The sequence below is a fragment of the Sander lucioperca genome, chromosome 1, assembly GCF_008315115.2.
Source record: "Sander lucioperca isolate FBNREF2018 chromosome 1, SLUC_FBN_1.2, whole genome shotgun sequence".
Classification (NCBI taxonomy): Eukaryota; Metazoa; Chordata; class Actinopteri; order Perciformes; family Percidae; genus Sander; species Sander lucioperca.
In genome coordinates, this window is record NC_050173.1 from 5,033,675 (window position 1) to 5,054,251 (window position 20,577).

Below are 20,577 nucleotides of genomic sequence, written 5' to 3' on the forward strand. Positions count from 1 at the left end.
GATCATCAGCCTTTGAGATCACACACACAGACTGCCGGCAATTAGCGGAGAACGGTGGCCGCTCAACAGCATGGCACCCAACCAGTGGTATGTAACCTGTGTTTTGTACTGTGTTATGGCTTGTTTGAAACACAATTTGAACTGGTTACTGCCACTTGTTGAAGTTTAGTGTTGCTGTTGTTGTGGTGGGTTGATTGCCACTGATCGGGTTTGTGTCCGCTGTGTTTGAAGAGGACAGCTGGCTTGCGTGTGTTGTAGAGCCCGACAGATTTATCGGTGGGCTGATATTATCGGCTGATATTAGGGATTTTCCAAACTATCGGTATCGGCCGATAAATGAATAAAATACAAATGGACGAAACACCCTTCAACCACGTTATGAGTGTTGGCGTTGTATAGTTTGTCCAGCAGAGGGCGATCTACAGTCGTGTTTAGAACGCCACAAACCCTACAACCAGCTGATCCAGCCAGAGCTGGGCAGAGTGAGTTATCCACGACTAGGATCATCGGTGAACTGTGTTCATGGTAAGTTGGCAACTGTCACGAGACATACATTGTAGGGCTGTTGGAACGAATACCAGAGTGTCAAATATGATTGGAATATAAAAAAATGAATATAATTCAAATACTATTTTTTTTATAAATATGTTGGCTAACATTAGCTAATCTCCCCCTTCTCACCTTGGCCTACCCTCATGTGTCACTCATGTCACGTCTTATGAACATTAAGTTAGCGTGGGTGAGAAACACAAGGCATTGTGACGTCTAAGCATTGGGGTCTAAGCTAATGTTACGTACAGAGTAATGTTAGTACAACATCACGGAGCTAACGTTACGTACCGAGTAACGTTAGTACAGGGGGGAGTGACAGGCTGGAAATCGGAAGAACGGGAAATAGTTTTAACATGACTTTAAAATTGACATCCACCGAGCCAAAGTGCTTATGTTAACATTAGTTAGCTCATTCTTGTTTCCTAACTGCATCTGAGTTATAGGAGCTTAGTTGGGAGCATCATAGAGAAAGCTAAAGTTAATGTTAGCGGCTGTTATATTTTTTTTTTTTTTTACAGCCATGACATACGTGACTAAACCTCTGAATTCTCATCTGACGCATCCCACTCCTCTGTTATGGTGTGGGGGCCATTTCAGTAGATTTCCTCACTAACATTGTTGTGGAAACACAATAAGCATGGAAACTAAATGCACACTTCCTGCATTACTGCATTACTTCAAATACTAAGTTACTCCTTTAGTAAACTAGTATTCACATGAAATAAAACATTGAGACCAGTCAGCAAGGCACTCTGGGTAACATTCAACACACAAACTGGTTGCTATGGACTCGTCACTAGGCTTCCTCCACTTCGCCGTTTAAACAAAGTGGAATAAACATATAAAAGTCCAAATCTACACAAAACCCGCAATCAATTATTAAGCTGAGATCACATGTGGCATTTAGGAAACTTTTATTGCAACCTTGGCACGGCAAGATGTCCAGACTAGTGCAACTGTCATTTTCATTTTTTGCGTCCTGCTGCTCCCATCGTCAGCCAGGTATTTTTTTACCAAAGCAGTATATGAAATCAGATGCATTACCTACCACCATTTAGTCGTTTTGTGTTATTTAAGATATTTATAAAATATCTGATCATGTCAGACGTTATAATTCCACTCATTTTTTAAACAATGCAATTACCCGTTTCAGCCACCAGGGGGCAGCTCCCCCTGCCCCCCAGCAAACTCATGGGTCAGACCCATCTGGTAGCGAAGGAGGGCAGAGACTAAGAGCTACATAGAAAAATATGTATAAATATATCCCCTATTTTCCTCCGGTGGTCCATTCCATAAATACCGAACGGTCCCTAACCGAGCACCGTTAAGCGTGTTTTACAGTAACCGCAGCCTGCATGGCGCATCCAAATGTGACGTCATGAGATCGCCGTGACCATTTATACCCGCGCTGGTGCTCGCAACACTAGTTGCAGTCTTCTCCTGAACAGCGGTGGCGCTAATGAGCAAAGGCTACCGACGTTGCTCTTTCTACGGACTAGAAGAAGAAGAAAAAGTAAACAACGGCAGAACTGCCTGCAGCACTGACGTCAATGCTTCGATTTGATTGGATGACCTACTTCGTCGGATCAAGCCTTTCATTCACCATAAAAGATCTCATCTTAAGCCAGTAAGTTTACAAGAGAGACTAGCAGTCACTGTGAGAGCCCTGGCATCCGGTTGGCTGCGACACGTTCGGCCTCCCGTTTCCGCTTTGTTGTGCGCCGCTGAAAAAAAAGAGCCGTGCGCGCTATAAATCGGACGCGCCGGCAGGATATGACGTCACGATGGCACGCGCCACCTTGGATGCGTCCAGTATAATTCACCTATTAGCCTTTACAACAGAGCAGCTTAAATACACTTGTTAGATAATGTTCCATTACAGAGTTCTCTGTTGATTTGTGTTTGTCGCTGTGTGCTCGTGGTGGAAGATAATGTAAACAGACAGCAGCGTGCCAGAAATGCAATGCGCCATGACTTACGTCTCCTTCAAGGCCAGGCTGATGTCTGTCCCTCTAGTGGACAGAAATTGTAACAACAACCACATGCTTATAGTGGCATTGACAATGAATAAGCCTGAGTAGTGTAGTACATATTAATAACAGGCTGCATTTAAGCATTAAATATTTGAATACTATTTGAATATTAAAAATAATAAATTAAATTATAATGGTATTATAGAGGAAGAGGGACAGCTCTAATACATTGCTTGAATAACAATTATAAGAACATCCCCATCAGTTCTCTTAAATCAAATAAGCATGACAAAATTTGTGACTAGCATGTCCAGTTTTGCTAATGTTACATGTAAGCTGAGAGTGAAACAGAATTAGCTAGTAACTATGTTACGTTGTTACAGTACAGTTGACTGTCGGTTTAACTCTTGAATACTGTATGTATTTCTTTGATAGCGTGACAGTTATAGCATATTGTATTTTTATACATTCAGAACTTTAATATATTTTGATGTTCCTTGTTCTGTTGTGACAATAAAACGAACATGTTTATTTTTAAACTGCATTAACATATTTTAGTGAGGACTCAAAAATAACTACAAATAATGTTAGGGAAATCTGTTTATGTTTTGTTAAGCGTTTTTGGATTTAAAAAAAAATCCTTTATCGGTCGGGCTCTACATGGAATCATACTTTAAGAAAAAGGAAAAAAATTGTTGAAGCTCTTAACATTGATGCAGAGACTTCTGTTCCACATAAAGTTGGAAAAGATGAACAAGGAAAACCAGCAACTGGAATTGCTGTTTTACACTTTGGAATGCCAAAACAGAAAAGGTCAGACAATACCAGTTATCTCCAGCAGAGGCCCCCAGAGCTGAGGAGACAGAGCCCAGTTCTAAATACTGGTACTACAGCGCCTCCAGTGGCTCATCACAGAGATGTCCATACACCTTTTTCCAGTAACACTAACGGTGACCAGGACCACATGCTGTCTATAATGGAAAAACAGAATGAGATAACAGCAATGCTGGTGCATCAGCAATGTCTTGCATCACTGCCTAAGAGAGATATCCAAATATTTGATGGGGACCCTCTACAGTACCATGTCTTCATGCGGTCCTTTGAACAAGTAGTTGAGGAAAAGACTATGCAGGCTATGCAAAGGCAAAGACTTTACTGCAACAACACTTTGGAAATGAGCATGTGATTGCATCTGCCTACTTAGATAAGGTCTCTTCATGGCCAACAATTTAATCTGAAGATGGAAAGGCTTTACAGACATACAGGCTGTTCCTGCGTGGATGTTGCAACGCCATGGAGGAGGTGCATAGTCTGTGTGAATTTAACCGTTATGGGCATTGTTTTTTGTAAATGTGTTTGCTTTCAGATTCCGAGGCTTTTTCACGCATTTCAAAATGTAACTCTCGCTCGGCCGTGGCTTGGTAGCGTTGCATTTCCCCCGACTCATTTCCTGGTTCTCCTTTTCCATAAACAACATGAAATCAAGGAGAGGGTTAACTTCTCCTGGTTCTCCTCCTCTATAACAACATGAAATCAAGGAGAGCGTTAACTTCTCCTGGTTCTCCTTCTCTATAACAACATGAAATCAAGGAGAGGGTTAACTTCTCCTGGTTCTCCTCCTCTATAACAACATGAAATCAAGGAGAGCGTTAACTTCTCCTGGTTCTCCTTCTCTATAACAACATGAAATCAAGGAGAGGGTTAACTTCTCCTGCTCCAGATTTCCCACCGTGGTCAGAAAGAACAGGAGAGACACTTTGTTTCTCTCACTAAGACTATAGAGTCACTACTCGCTCTGAAGCTACCGGTAATCACCGTCACTCTCTCACAGCACACACTCCCCACACACACACACGTATAAACATCAGACCACTAACGTAGGCTACGGTGAAATATCCGAACTTCCTGTTGAAAGCATACTGTTTGTGTTTAATCCAGGGTCTGACTTTTAATAAAAAAATTGTTGTGGCAGTGTGTTTTTCTTCTGAAAACATCACTGACTGATACACTGCCCTCTGGTGGACAGAACATATACGAAGTTTGATACCAATATAAGTCTTATTGAAGGCATTTAATTGTCAAAATATTATTAATAAATATTCGAATATATTCAAATTTTAATAAACAAACAAACTTTGAATATGATTTTTGGGCAAAAGTCAAAGCCCTACTACTACTGCGAGACAAGTGGCGTACAGTGTCATGTGACATCCAGGAAAGGCATCGCCAGAGAGCTGTTTGTTGATATTGTGACTTGTATGGAGCGCCGAGTGAAAACCACAACAGATCCTGTGTTTAGAAACCTACAGGATGCTCCAATGTTGGTGGCAAATAAAGAAGGCAGCAGGACCGCAGGTGCCGCAAAAGTGTGTGAAATTCGATGTAGTATGCACGCCAGGCGGCTAGGTGGCACTGCCACACAACACCGCGCGCTTATGTAGAACCTTCCTTCTACTTCTCTCCTTAGTAGCACAAAACCAACAACAAAAGCTGACAATTTAGTCTGGACAGACGAGGAGGTGGAGTTGCATGTTTGTCTGATGATGACCGGCACAGTCGACCGTGATAAGCCACAGCACAGCACCCACGGGAGCACTACCAATATCCTGAGCCTCGCAGCCTTCAGCCCTGCTGAGAGAGAGAGGCAGCGGGCAGAGGAGGCTGAAGCAGACCCTCCTCTGACTGCTGGCCGCTGCCACTCGCTCTCTCGCTCTCTCTCTCTCTCTTCATCCGTAACGTTGTCGCCTACTATTTTAACTGTTTTAAATTTTTTATTCTGTTTTCATGTAAAGCACTTTGAATTGCCCTGTTGCTGAAATGTGCTATGCAAATAAAGCTGCCTTGCCTTGCCTTACTCTGGCTCAAATGAACAGCCTACATATGGTCATCGAACTAGAACAACCTTATCCACATTGTCGAAATCATTTAAATATTGAGTCATTACGTTGAAAAGCTTTTAGATAACAGGGGCCTATAATGTCTGTAGCCTACTCCGTAACAACAGACTACCTGGACGCCTTTTTCTCGTCTCTGTCCACACCGCTGTCTTCAGACTTTTGCGTTTGTACCCTTTAGACGGGAACGCGACGGTGGAGCGTTTTAAGATTTCCACTCTGGAGGATGGTTTCACTTTTTTGCATTTTTAAAAGGCCCAAAAACGCCGTCACCGTATAAACGAAAGGCACATCTGATAAAATATTTTTTCGTTTTTACCCGCGAGCGTCATCGTGTAAACAGGGCCTGAAAAGACACTAACAGAACACAAGGTTAAAGATGGATATTCACCTGAAAAGACTCGGCTGTACTGCGAGGGTGGACACATGCTGGAGTTTAACTCTACTGGAGAAGAAAGCTCAAAGTGAGCAGATTGATTTCCTGAGAAAGAATGGAGTTGTTTTGGCTGTTTGTGTACTGGTCCCATCAGTAAGGAGGGCAGGAAACGCCTCTCTTGCAAAACATGCAACGCAATATTTGCAAGAAAGGGCCCGGGCGTCCCGCCAGTAGCCCCGACATGCTGGGAGGGGCGAGGGCCCGTTCATCGCTGCGTGCAGCTTTCATTTTAAATGTGAGTTTCTTGATACCAAGCATTTCTTTGCTCAATGTCTGAGTGTATTAACTTCATTGAATTGTGGTGAGTAAACACGATATATTTTACATTTTGATCATACAGGTGACGATGGAATTAATTTATTTCAAAACCATACAGTAAAAACTCTCCATTTTTAACATGGAGATTGTCATGGTCATTCAGAACAAGAATGAACTGGAAATATGAGCAAACCTATGAAGTGTATTAATATGAGGGGGAAAAGTGTTGGGTTACACCATTACCAAATGGGGGATTTAGGAATTAATTTCTTTAGAAACTGTAGAGTAAAAACTCATTTAGTATGGGGATAATAAAGTAGTAATACAGTACAACGTTTACAACATGCATTTTGGCCGGCTTCAGCCCCCGTAGGGCCCGTAGCGTAAGTACACTACTATACGCGCAAGGAAATCCATTCGGCGGCTGGCTTGACCAGGACTTCTCAATCGACGGCTCACTTGACAGCAGTCTGTAAAGGTCATCTGGCTGCTTTCTCACCAAAACCAGCCGACACAAAGACAGCTTCTTTCCCCAAACAGTCACTCTGTTGAACACTCAGAAACAGCCCCTTACACTGAACAAAGTCAATCAACACTGTTCTGCTCATCTACCTCATGTATATCTCAATCTTACAATTACAATATTGTTATTCTGTCACATGCAGGGGGGGGGCTAAGGTTCCTCAGCACCTGCCCCTTTGCCTACGAACGTCCAAATTGCCCTTTTGATGAATGCTTCATAAAATTACACAAACATTTAAAAATGAACGTGTGAATCAATTATTGGAGAATAAAAAAATACTTAAAGATGAACTGAACTGGAATTTGAGTAAAGGTGATATAACAGATGTATTTTATTTTTTCTCATTGGTACAATGATTAAAATGGCTGAATTTGTTAAAAGGGATAAAACGGTACATTGAAAGTGTTGTTGTTACACAGGCGCCGCCATGTTGGAATTCCACGATCGGCTACGTCACTGGCATGGTAAGCAGCCATGGGATGTAAACAGTCTGAGGCTAACGGACATGGCTGAGGCTAACGGACATGGCTGAGGAAACGGAAACCAACAGGTCTAGGGGGGGTCATACTGTATTGCCCCTGGCTGCAGTAATGAACTGTATAGGGCTAAGGCAGCTGGGGTTACGATACATTTCCACACGCTACCTTTGACAAGGAAACCAGTCCTCAACTCATGGCTAGCTGCCTTAAAACTGGCTAGCCCTCCGACAGCCCCTGGATTTAGAGTCTGTAACGAGCATTTTTTAGCGACAGACTATTTAGAGAGCTGTAATTTCGATTCAACAGGGTCACTGGTGAGGGTTAAGTCCAACAGACTGAAACCTGAGGCCATTCCGTCAATGATCGATTTTTCAATCTACAGTACAGGGCAGACCGATAGACCAACGGCAAGACACTAACACCGATGCTATCTGCCGCAGAGACAGGGCGCTGAAACGCTCACATCCGGCAGAGGACAGAGAGGTATGTTTAGCTGTTATCCAGCATGCTAGCAAGTCTACTAGGCAAAGGGCTGGATGTAACGTTGTTGTGACATACACAAAACACGTACATATTCACTTACACGCATAGATAAAGCCTAACGTGTAGGCTTTATAACGTTCAACAAAACTGAGACTGACACACTGGGCATTCATTGAAACTGAGTCACAAAACCAGATAGATACCAAACGATCCAACGTAGGGAAAGGGCTAGCAGCTAAACACGTTGGAAGTACTTATGTCAAACTCCACAAGCTAGCGCTCCGACCATAGACTGTATAAATAAACCATGACTCCGATGATATCACAGATCAATAATAATGCATTTCTAGCTGCTAACTAAACCACAGCGGGTCTGTAAACAGAATCCAACGTCCCTTTCTACTCCCCCTGAAGCTAGCTGATGTCTCAGGGCACATTGTTGATGCAGAGGGAGTTCAACTCACAGAAACAGCTGCTAGTTCCATAATAAGAGGTATCTGTGCAGGATCCATTTGTGTAATATCCATCAACGACCACAAGGAAACAATCTGCCAACTCTGCACTAGCCTAAAGTAAACGGCAAAACTGGTGAATCCTCCGTGCATCCGTCACCCTGGGGTGACTCTCCTACGTGCAGCAAACTTTTTTTTATTTTTTATTTTTTTAACTTTATTTATTTTGGTTTTAACATGTTGTGTGCAGCTAACTTAACAAGCGATCCCATTGGATGAATTCGTCCAATCATATTTTCCATTTATCTGCCTCGATTTTCTAAAACACACAGGACCTTTTCTATTTTCTCTAAATGTACACGATATATAAGCAGTCTCTATTCCCTAAAATGCATAATGTGCTTGGATACAATAAATGAGAGTGCATGACAGGTAGATGGTCCAGGTTGACCTCTCAGTTGCAGTGTCCGGCAGTGCCCACACACACACACACACACACACACACACACACACACACACACACACACACACACACACACACACACACACACACACACACACACCAGTCACTTCCCCCCAAACGATCCGAAGGTGGAGCCTGAAACAGACTGTCCTCCATGTGGTGGTAGTCAGACACTACAGGCCTGTCCCTCACAGGCTCAAATGTGTAACCCATGCCATTAAAATTACTCATTTTCATGTGTATTTAATATGCTGCACTGTAGCCTATCTACCTTCGCAGGTCCTACCATGCCAGTGACGTCATTGAAATTGTCAGCGTTCTAATACTAACAAACGTAATTTTTGTGTTGCTTAAAAAAAGCTATTGATTTTTTTAATTAAAATTTTTAGTGTAATTTATTTTTATTTGTCATAACCAACACGTTATCAACGTTTATTCTTTCAGTTCAGTTCATCTTTAAAAGTAATAATAAAGAAGTCAAGTTGGTAGCCTGGTCTACCTGCGCTGCCGCCGGTAGGTGATGTCATAGGCTATCAACGTGACCTTTCACATTTACCTGCCTGCAGGAGCATGGTGTTGTTGTTGTATTAAGAGACGGTGAAAAGCAGGGTAAGATCACTACAAACCATTTAGCTGATGTTGAGAAATAAACTGTAACATTTATCTTCTTTTGTAGTGTCATTCTGAAGTATATGTTTGCCAGTTACAGCTCATCAACAAGCATCATTTTAAACTGAATCGAGCGGTGAAAGTGGCTACCACTCGGTTTCTTTTCTATACCAGGTAGCAGCTAGCAGCTAACCTGGGAAACCTTTTGAAATTGCAAAGGAAAAGCATGCATCGTTATATTGAATCATGTATACTCTGTTATTTAGTAACCTACTAGGCCACATGGGCAAATCCATTTCATGTCCACTCTGTCTCTGGCAGTAGGCTAGTTTACGCCAGCAACTCCTCGCGGCACTAGTAGTAGTAGGCAGGCAGGTAGGCTGTTACCAAATAGGCTCCCTACGTCATTTTTCTGTAGACCAGTGATAAATTGTGGTCCAACTCCGACCAGATATCCCTAGTGGTCCATGAGCAAATGGGATGAAAAGAAAGTTGTTTTGTTGTCGTTTTAGGGCTGTCAAACATCAAATATATCAACATGTTTGCGCTTGTTTTTAAAATGTGATTTTCTGTTTTTATTTATTATTTATTATTGCTGTCCATCCCTGTCTGTCTGTGATTTGTTGTATGTTAAAGTGTGTTTTTATGTGCTGCCTTCTTGGCCAGGGCTCACTTGTAAAAGAGATTTTAATCTCAAAGTGTTTTTTCCCTGGTAAAATAAAGGTTACATAAATAAAAAAGGTGTTAGCGTTACAAATAAAATGAACACAACTGTCGCGGTTACTCTGCTGTTGAGATTAATCTGCCGTACCATCTGTATTGAGATACATTCTAAGGCCTGGATGGGGAGCAGGGTATCAAATTAAACTACAAGTTCTCATACACATGTTAGTGTCATTCCTGACATCCTAGAATGAAGTTAAGAAGGCAAAAAAATGGTACTTCTCCAAAGCTCAACTCTCCTCGTCTCCATCTGCTTTCTGCCTCTCCACCAGCAGCCCATTTAAAAGAACAGGTCACTTCTTTGGGAAATTAGCTTAGGTTATTTGTAGTCTGCGGTGTAGGTTGGTGGTCTATACATTTTGACTTCTTAATAAAGGACATCCTTATATTTTGAGAAAATAATCTGAAACATGCTGCATACCTTTGGAAATCCCTTTCTGACTCCAAGCCTACTAGCCCCCTGCTACAGTCATCTGATAGTCTTATCAGGTTACAGTTATAGGCTGCAATTAAACTGTTTATCTGGTTTGATAGCTTGTTATCTTGTCTCTTTTTGTAAATCGTGATATTGAATTCTGCTACAGTGCAAAGATACCACATAATGAGAGAATGAGGAAGGACCTGCAGGAGGCAGCAAAAGGCAGGGGATCCCTAAGCAGCTGGTTATTAGGAGCACCACAGGTTAGAATAGTGCTTCACACAAGAATCTGACATGTTCATACTTATTATTATATTAATTTATATATAATTTGGTGCTGAAACAGTTATTTCTATTATGAAATGCAATCATTTGATAACACAAATGTGGTATCATGGACTTCCATTTGCCTTTTTACACAGTGTCAGAATTACCTTGTCAATTCTTTTAGGGATATATACCAGCTGTTCATATTGCAATGGTACTGCATTTTTAGGGTACTGCTGAGCAGATTGTTACTTGTTCTCAGGAGGAGAGGAAAGTGATTGATCAGTGAGGAGGAGGAGGAGGAGACAGAGGGGGTGAATGAGGGGCAGAGCACAAATCCAGATGAGGAGGAGGAGGAGACAGAGGGGGTGAATGAGGGGCAGAGCACAGATCCAGATGAGGAGCTTGAAGCAGAAAGTGTGCAGGAAGCATCTCCTCCCCATGCAGTGACTGAGGGAGATGAAGAGGAGTGTGCAGCTCAGGAGGACGTTGAAGCCAGAGAAGGGCCATTCTCAAATTTACTGGAACTGCAACACCCAACCGATCCTGCTCATATCCTCAAATTCAATCTAAAGTATGATGAGGCTCGTGTCAAATTTTGCAACAATATTGGTCCCTGACAGCCAGTATTCTCATCATTTCCATGAGCCCTTTTTTGAATTGAAGCCCCTGCCCCTCAAAAGGTCTCTGCACGGCCCTGTTATTAATATATCACCATTGCACTGAACTGCCTTGCACTATATTTATATTTAAATCTTAAATCTCAGACTATACTGATATTGCACTAACACCTGGTTACTTTGTTACATGCATGCTTTTATTTTGAAGAGGAACATAAGGAAACGTTGCTCTTCATCAGCAGTAACTTAACAAGACTCCTATAAACTGAGCCGAAATGTAAACCAGAGCAGATATCAACTAGAAACTAAACTAAGCCCAGAGATTGAGTTAGAAGCTCCAAACGGACTGAGAGCTGAACACACCGAGACTTTTAAAAACCTCTTTTTACGCCTATGGCCCCTTTTCACACAGAGAGAAGCATGTGTGCTAATGCACACAGAGCCCCATGTTGTTTCCATGAGAGTCGGCCATCTTGTGTCTTCAGTGTGCTTGTTGTGTCCTAACACTGACCTGAACACCGCTGCTATCAGAGGCCGAGCCTGCTGCTGCTCTTCTGGGGACCTTGTTGCTCCGCTGCTCCGGCTTCTGCTGCTCCTCCTCCATTCCGCTCTGGTCCTGGTCCTGGTCCTGGTCTCTGAAATCCAGCAGCTCTCCACTGAGACTGCTCACTCACTCCGTGTTCTGGACACTACAAATCTCGCGGCGCCTTCGTGTTCTCGCGATCTCGGAGCGTCTCCCTTCTACCCTCTACCCCCCGCACCCCTAGTGTTGCTAAGGCAGCCGATTGGAGCGATACGTCTTCGCGGCCGCCATCTTGGTACGGAGTAGCCCACCTCCTAATGCATGTGTGTCTATGGAGGCAGGAGGTTTATCCACTATTAAAATCATCATTTCTCACTCAATATTGAACCGATTTTGAAGCGGTTTTCTTTGTTACAAACACCAGACATGTATCTATGATACAGGATACTTAGTTACATTTAAACTGCAGGTCTCCAAAACAAAATTTAGATTAGATAAGATTCAACTTTATTGTCATTGTGCGGAGTACAAGTACAAAGACAATGAAATGCAGTTTGCGTCCAACCAGAAGTGCAGAAAGAGCAGAAAGGTGCAATGTGATTTACAAATATAGACAGGTGGAGTATAGACAGGACAAGAACTATATTACAGTGTAGACAGTAGTATACAGTTGGTTTACAGAAGGTGGTTTAGAGTAATATAAATTAAATATAAATATGTGCAGTGTATTAGCAGTTACCTTATAAGAGCAGAATAAATATGGCTATGCAATATGAACAATGTGTGAACAACATGTACAGATATGTGCAATGTAGTAGCAGTCACATTATACTAGTAGTAAGAATAATATAGATATATGCAGTGTATTAGCAGAATATATTATAAGAAAAATAAATATGCACATTCAGTATGAACCATATAGACAGATATGTACAGTATGTACAGCTATGTGCAGTGTGGTACCATTGTAGTGCAGAAACAGTAACATTATAAGAGTAGTAAGAGTAAGTGAATTAAGAATAACTATGTGCAGGATGAATAGTATGAAGATTAATAGAATATGGTTATGTATAAGTGTAGTTACAGTATGTACATTTGTAAATAAATAGAACACTATGGGTGGGATAGGGGGGTTGGCACAAGCAGGGAGGGCGGGGGAGTTGGGCAGTTTTCACCACCCTCTGCAGTGCTTTACGGTCGTAGGCAGCGCAGTTGCCATACCAACCTGTGACACAGTTGGTGAGGATGCTCTGGATGGTGCAGCGGTAGAAGTTCACCAGGATCTGAGGAGACAGGGGGACCTTCTTGAGTCTCCTCAGAAAGAAGAGACCCTGATGAGCCTTCTTGATCAAGGTAGAGGTGTTGAAGGTCCAAGAGAGGTCCTCAGAGATGTGGACCCCCAGAAACTTGAAGCTGGTGACACGTTCCACCTCAGTCCCGTTGATGAGGATGGGGGGTGCGTGTGCCAGTTTTAAACTTCCTGAAGTCCACAATGAGCTCTTTGGTCTTCTTCTACCTTATCTTGTGTAGATGGTAACAGTACGCAGCTTTAAGCCTTAACACAATTTAAACAGGTGGGTTATATAAACATTCATCCCCAGTACAGTTGTCATGAAGGATGACATTACATATAGAGACCCAAACTGTTCTGGTACCAGGATGTAAACTGTTGATTTGTGCTGTGAAGTTTGGATGTTATAACATGGGGGTGTATGGGGATTGACTGGCCTCAAGCAGCCACTCGAGGAACTGTTGACGCTGTGTGGATGGTCCCACACAGAAAAATAACTAACACACTAGATCTTTTATAGGTTTACGTGACTTTAATGTCAACGTGAGTTTATTTAACCAATATGGGGAGGATTAATATGACAATATATCAGAAATATATAACAAAAAGGGAGAGGGAACAGCTGGTCCTGTTAGGCCTTTTATTTCAGACTTGTGTATAACATCATGTTTTTTCTATTCCTAACACTTTTATTATTTAATTATTAATTTGGAAACTGGTTGACACTGGCTGTTTCCAAACCACTGTCTCCGTTTCACTAGAGTTGGTCCCCCCCCCTTGGTGCGGTTCCTTTGGGCAGCTGTTAATGCAGAAATCACACTCTGATGACCACCAAAAGCCAACCAAAGAGGTTGAAGAGGTTTCCACTCACATTCAGGTCAGACAAAGTGCTGCTGTGAATGTGTGTATCCCTTCAACAAGTCAACATATTTGCTCAAAGTAACTCATGAATATTCTACCAGACCTTAAGAACATTTGTGTCATTTTGATGGTTAGTGATCATGTTTTAAAACCAGTTCTTTGTGATCTTCAGTCTTTTCCTTCTGCCTGTCATCCTGGCTGAAGACCCGCCCCTCACCATTTTCTCAACACTCATAGGCTCACATCGGAAACACGTCTATTTCTCCTAAACCATTGGCTCTGGAAACTGAAAGTTGGTCGGAGTCAAAAGAGGAGAAAAGGTTGACATATACATAAATATTGACCATGAAATTAAAAGTATTTATTTATAGTTTGAGAGGAAAAACAAGATTCACAGTGAGTCTGTTACTGCTCTTCAACTGACCACACACGCATGAACCCACGTGACCAACTTCAACATAACGGAAAAAATAAAAAAAAAATAAACCCAACTCACTATATTCTTCAACAAAACACATGAATACATGAAGTAATAAAGTTAAATATAAATGAAAATGTCATATATCCAACAACTATTCAATGTCTTCATGTATACTATGTTATGGCGCTTTTCCATTACATGGTACCTGCTCGACTCGCCTCGACTCTACTCGCCTTTTTTGGTTTTCCATTACGAAAAAAAGTCCCTGGTACCTGCTAACAGGTACTTTTTTTAGTACCTCCTCAGTCGAGGTTCCAAGCGAGCTGAGGCGAGCCGAAAAGGTGACGTGAAAGCGACAGATGGGGGTGTCCTGAACAAACCCGCTATTTTTAAACAGTTTAGCCACCTGTTTGTTTTTTTGCTGCCTCCAGCTTCTTCTGAAATAAAATGTGTCTTCTGGCAACAACACACACCTTCGACGTTCTGTGTGTGTGTCGCGTTAGGTCACGGCAGTTTACTACGGCGCCGCTTGTTTACAGTTCTGCGGAGGCTCCAGTCCAAGCAGAGCTTTCGCCGCATCCTACGTACACACACACATGCTGGCTCGACGCACACACCAGCTGACAAATGTATATAACAGGCCACATATTACATAGGCTACGGTGAAAGCTCTGCGTGGAGCCTCCACAGAACTATAAAACAAGCTCAAGTGGTCTGATGTTTATACTTGTGCGCTGGTGTGTGCGTCGAGCCGGCAGACGACCAGCCACGCTGAGGCGGTACTAAAATCTGCAATGGAAAACGGACGCACAGTGTGTCGAGTCGAGTCGAGGCGAATAGAGTCGAGGCGAGTCGAGCAGGTACCATGTAATGGAAAAACGCCATTAATAACATTCAGTTACACAACACAATAAAATATGAATGAAGAATGAAAAATTCCCTAGTCAATTATGAAAACTCAAAAAAGTTTAAAGGTCTACACTGTAATACTGACAGCTAGCGTTTAAAATAGTTCCTGCAGTCCAAATTCTAAATACTGGAGAGATTCGTCTGTGATGACATTTTGTGGTAATTTTTGGATTAAATAGAGTAAATTTATTACATATTGCACCTTTAACTAAGTGAATATAAAAATCATAAATGACATTACTTTAGATATAATGAAAGCATGGTATCACAGTTTTATGTCAAAAAAAGTCATAGTATAGCATGTCCAAAAAAGTAAAAAAAAAAAAAAAAAAGTCATAGTATAGCAAAGTCGTAAAAAATCATAATATAGTAAGCCGAAAAATATTTTATAATACTTTTTTTGACATATAGTATGTCAAAAAAAGTCATAAAGTCATAGTATAATATGTCGAAAAAAGTAAAAAAAATGTCATAAAAAATGTGACTTCAAAAAAAGTCAAGACTGTATGGCTGCAGCCTGGAGCGTCCCCTGTCAAGCCGTCCCGTCTCATGCCGTCCCGCCTGGTGCCATCCCCGAGCTTCTACTTTTCAAAATAAAAGCTGGCGTCTGGAATAAATTACTTAATACTTTATTTTTTTTAAAGACACTGAGTGTACCTCAAGGAAAATCACAGAAAGAAACCATCTTTGTCTGCAACCATAAATTGCTCTAGGTATAGAGTTATAATATTCGCTAACAAATGTCAACCAACGCTGATGCAGGTTTCATCAAATGTACGTTAACATCAGGGACACAACAATAACATCCAGAAATCAGCAAACTATATGTATGGCTAAAATTGTTACTTTAACAGTTTAAACGTTTTTCAATTGATTGCAACAAATGTGCCATAGGCGTCGATTTCGGTGTGGGGACAGTGGAGACGCGTACCTACCAGATTTCGTCATGAGTCATTTTGTACCCACAACTTTTTTTTTGAAAACCTCAAGCTCAATTTAGTTAAAAAAAAAAGTCCATAACACATATAATTCTTGAGCGACAGATGCCAAAAAATCCAGAGCAATCTCTATCCCCACAGGGCAGTCACACACAGGCACACACAGGCACCTACACACACACACACACACACACACACACACACACACACACACACACAAAAGTCATAACGTGAAAAAGCTTAACGTGGTTTAATGTACCTAAACAACGAGCAATCATCACCACATTTCTCATGGCCATATCTTATAATGAACACTTAAGCCTGTCAAAAGAACTAACCCGAAATCCAACGATTAAGTTCTCACATTAACATTTTCTTCTTCATTGGCGCCTATGGCGAGGAAAAAGCTAGCTTGTACCTAAACAATGATCAATGATTACCAAATGTCTCTGTCATATTGCTCCTCATAACCACTGAAAACTGTCAAAAAATCGAACCAGAAATGTGGTGATGATTGATCGTTGTTTAGGTACATTAAACCACGTTAAGCTTTTTCACGTTATGACTTATAAAGCCCATGAGAACCGTGGGGAGTCAACCCACAGCCGCTCCGCTGCCCTGCTGAAAATGTGAAGCAGAAACCCGTCAGATGTCAGATAACTTCCATAATAATTGCACTTTGGGTTGGATTTTTTGACAGTTTTCAGTGGTTATGAGGAGCAATATGAGAGAGACATTTGGTAATCATTGATCATTGTTTACGTACATTAAACCACGTTTTTATTCATTAGCTACAGGACAGCGTCTTTCAAACATGACCTGCTCGAAAGAGAAAAAAAAAATTAATGCGTCATTGTACCCAGCACTGCTGGAAATGTACTTCCAAATTTGCGTCTCTGTCACCAACACATTTCAAACCAAACTGACGCCCATGAACTTACCCGTATCTCCATCTGGAAAATAATTCGATTTCGTATTTTTGACCCTCTGAACTTACCGTTGGACACGCCTCGGCATGAGACGGGACGGCTTGACAGGGGACGCTCCAGGCTGCAGCCATACCTGCCTCAAAAAAGTTAAAAAAAAAGGTAATAGTATAGTATGTCAAGTAGTCAAAAAAGTCATTGTATAGTTTGTCGAAAAAACGTGTATGAAGTCATAGTATAGTTTGTCAAAAAGTATTTATTCATAGTTTGCAGGGTAATATCAAGTGTTCAGATTACAGTGAGTCTACATTACTACTCTTCAAGTGACCACACACGTATGAACCAACATGACCAGCTTCAACAAAATAAGAGGAAAAAATTAAAAGAATAAACCCAACTCACAATATTCTTCAACAAAACACATGAATACATGAAGTAATAAAGTAAAATATAAATGATAACAGTCATATATCCAAAAACAATTCCATCTCTTGATGTATATTGTTACTAACATTCAGTTACACGACACACGATAAAAATGTTAAATGGTAAAATATTACCATCTTAATTAGTGAACAGAAAGAGGATATTAGGATAAAATGAGACTAAAACTGGTAAATCATTTATTTTTTTTTATCCAATATTACGTGCTCTGAGGTTAGTGCCTGCAGTGGTCCAGGGGTCCGTTTCAGAAAGCAGGTTTAGTTAAAACTTTGAGTTTGTTAACCCTGGGTTTTCTCTTTCAGAAAGAGAGTAACTTAACCTCAGAATCAGTTACTATGGTAACTGAGGCTGTTATTTTTTTTAAACGGCAGTTTTCTTTAAAGTAAAAGCCACTGTATAGCAAAGCATCGTCAGAAATATGTGACTCGCTCTGAAATGTGTTTTAAACATTTTTGTAGTGTTCCCTGGATAGAAACCAGTAAGAGACATTAAAAAGGAGTTCCACGGCATTGCAGGTGAATGATGTAACGTATGAATGTAACCCTTTGAAATAAAATATTATGAATTATAATTCTGTTAATGATGGTGCTGCAGCCTCAGAATGGGAGTAGTAGGCGTAGTACTTTTTCGCCCGCAGTATTGCACTTAAATGAAATAGATTATAGGTTCCATACCATTTCACCAGTAATATTAGGCCATACTTATGATTAAATATGATATTAATACACTACATCGGAATATATGCATTTACTCCTACGCAAATTCTCTCTTTTTTGCAGCAGCCGCTGTGTGTTTTTTTTTTTTAACTCGCTGTATGTGCGCATGAGTATTTCCGCCGACCCGTTTCGTTTGTGGTTGTTACCATGGTGAATCGTAGAATCATAGCTCCATTCATGCTACCTTTTTATTGTGGTGGTGCACGCGCGTGAACATACTCTGAGTTGAATGAACCAACTCATATCAGCTGTTCTGGAACCGAAAACTCTTGAGTTTCCATCTCATGGTAAATGATCAGGGTTAGACTCAGAGTTTGTTAAACCTCCTTACTGAAACAGACCCCTGGACCTCGGCTACTTTGGGCTCTGACTGCTCTCTTTTGTTATCTGGGTAGTAAACAGCTTCTTGACTCACATTATTTGTTCCCTCTCTCCTCTCTAACAACAGCTTGGCTTTAGAACATGTTCAAGAGGAGGCAGTGTGAATGAGTTGGTGTTTTTTAAGGTTACCACTCTGAGAAAACGTTTTCCCACATTGTTCACACCAGAACGGCTTCTCTCCAGTGTGAACACGTCGGTGGGATTTTAAGTTAGATAACTGTGAGAAAGCTGCCCCACATTGTTCACAGCTGTAAGGTTTATCTCCAGTGTGAATGCGTTGGTGGATTTTAAGATCACCACTCTCAGAAAAAGTTTTCCCACATTGGTCACACCAGAACGGCTTCTCTCCAGTGTGAACACGTCGGTGGGATTTTAAGCTATGTAACTGTGTGAATGCTGCCCCACATTGTTCACAGCTGTACGGTTTATCTCCAGTGTGAATGCGTTGGTGGACTTTAAGGTTACCACCACGAGAAAAAGTTTTCCCACATTGCTCACACCAGAACGGCTTCTCTCCAGTGTGAACACGTCGGTGGGAGTTTAAGTGTTCTAACTTTGTGAAAGCTGCCCCACATTGGTCACAGCTGTACGGTTTATCTCCAGTGTGAATGCGCTGGTGGGCTTTAAGTTTACTCAACGTTATGAATGCTGTTCCGCATTGGTAACAGCTGTACGGCTTCTCTCCAGTGTGAACACGTCGGTGAGATTTAAGGTCACATCTCTGAGAAAAAGTTTTTCCACATTGTTCACAGCTGTACGGTTTATCTCCAGTGTGAATGAGTTGATGACGTTTGAGCGCAGCCAACTGTTTGAAAGCTGCCCCACATTGTTCACAGCTGTATGGTTTCTCTCCAGTGTGAACTCTCTGATGAATCTTTAATTTTCCAGATGTTATGAAGGACTTGCCACAGTGCTGACAGCTGTATGGTCTCTCTCCAGTGTGAATTCTCTGATGAATCTTTAAATATCCAGATGTTGTGAAGGACTTTCCACAGTGCTGACAGCTGTATGGTTTCTCTCCAGTGTGAACTCTCTGATGAGTCTTTAAACTTCCAGATCTTGTGAAGGACCTGTCACTGTGCTGACAGCTGTGATGTCCGAGTCCCCCTCCTCCTCTCCGTTTCTATAGAAACAGACAGAGAGTTAGATGCAATGGTGGAGCGATACACAGCGTACGCACCTTTACAACAATTTGTTGATATTCTAAAAAATCATATCTAAAAAGTCATTAGTTGTTCAGTTCAATTTTATTCATATAGCACATTTAAGGCGAGACACGGCAGGCAAAAACATCGTTTTTTTTTTTCACTGGTCAATTTTGAGATTTTGGGCTATTTGGCTTCAATAACATGTCTTCTTTCAGACTTGTGGTGAAATAAAGTCCGAAATACACATTTAGGTCTTTATTTTACTACACTTTGTCTGTTTGCGTCGGTAGATTTCACCTAAATTCAACAAAAGTTAGCGTTCTAAATCATCGCGCTGCTCCGCGATCGCTGTCTGCACCCTGTCGTCACATATACCGTTGGAAAGCTCTCTTTCTCCTGTATAATGCTGTCGGATCCAAATATGGTCATTTCCTTTTTATCAGCAACCAATCGTGAAAGTAAAAGGGGGGATTTAACTCAAAATGCGCAATCTCATTGGCTGATGCCAATTTCTGACAACGTGATTCGTTCAGAATGGTCACGTGACGTGCTCTGACATTTCCGCGGTAGCTCAAAATGTTGAAAGAAATGCGTCGAAAACGGCCGAAAATCACCTCAGAGAAGACGAAAACAGTTGTTATTAACAAGAAGACACAGAGGATTACAAACTAAGACAGCAGATGATGAAATGCCTTCACATAGTACGTCGATGTTTAAACTATCGTTCAGAAAACAGGAGTGTTCAGACAGACTCTCTCTCTCTCTCTCTCTCTCTCTCTCTCTCTCATACAGTTTTGTATAATATAATTACTATATAATAGGCTACTAAACAGATCTGTAATGTTGGGATCCTAAGTGGTGTGAGTCCC

The 20,577-nt window shown here is 41.4% G+C and overlaps 2 protein-coding genes and 1 long non-coding RNA gene across 4 annotated transcripts in view; 1 reads left to right on the forward strand and 2 right to left on the reverse strand.

Moving 5' to 3' along the window:
• The window catches only part of LOC116067364 (zinc finger protein 345-like), a 45,794-nt gene extending 33,948 nt beyond the window's left edge, over nt 1-11,846 (reverse strand). The window contains exon 1 of one of the 2 annotated variants that reach the window (XM_036006412.1): nt 11,662-11,846. In XM_036006412.1, coding sequence (XP_035862305.1) covers nt 11,662-11,754 — 93 coding nt within the window. In that variant the 5' untranslated portion in view covers nt 11,755-11,846. The remainder of the gene's footprint in view (nt 1-11,661) is intronic. The other variant, XM_036006408.1, reaches the window with a different exon arrangement.
• LOC118496176 overlaps nt 1-19,323 on the forward strand; it is a 52,298-nt gene extending 32,975 nt beyond the window's left edge. The window contains exon 3 of the long non-coding RNA XR_004898663.1: nt 19,266-19,323. This is a non-coding gene — a long non-coding RNA (uncharacterized LOC118496176). The remainder of the gene's footprint in view (nt 1-19,265) is intronic.
• LOC118496062 (zinc finger protein 239-like) overlaps nt 19,322-20,577 on the reverse strand; it is a 28,194-nt gene continuing 26,938 nt past the window's right edge. Inside the window, exons 3-4 of the mRNA XM_036006213.1 lie at nt 19,467-19,683; nt 19,322-19,365 (exon numbers count right to left, since the gene is read on the reverse strand). Coding sequence (XP_035862106.1) covers nt 19,322-19,365; nt 19,467-19,683 — 261 coding nt within the window. The remainder of the gene's footprint in view (nt 19,366-19,466; nt 19,684-20,577) is intronic.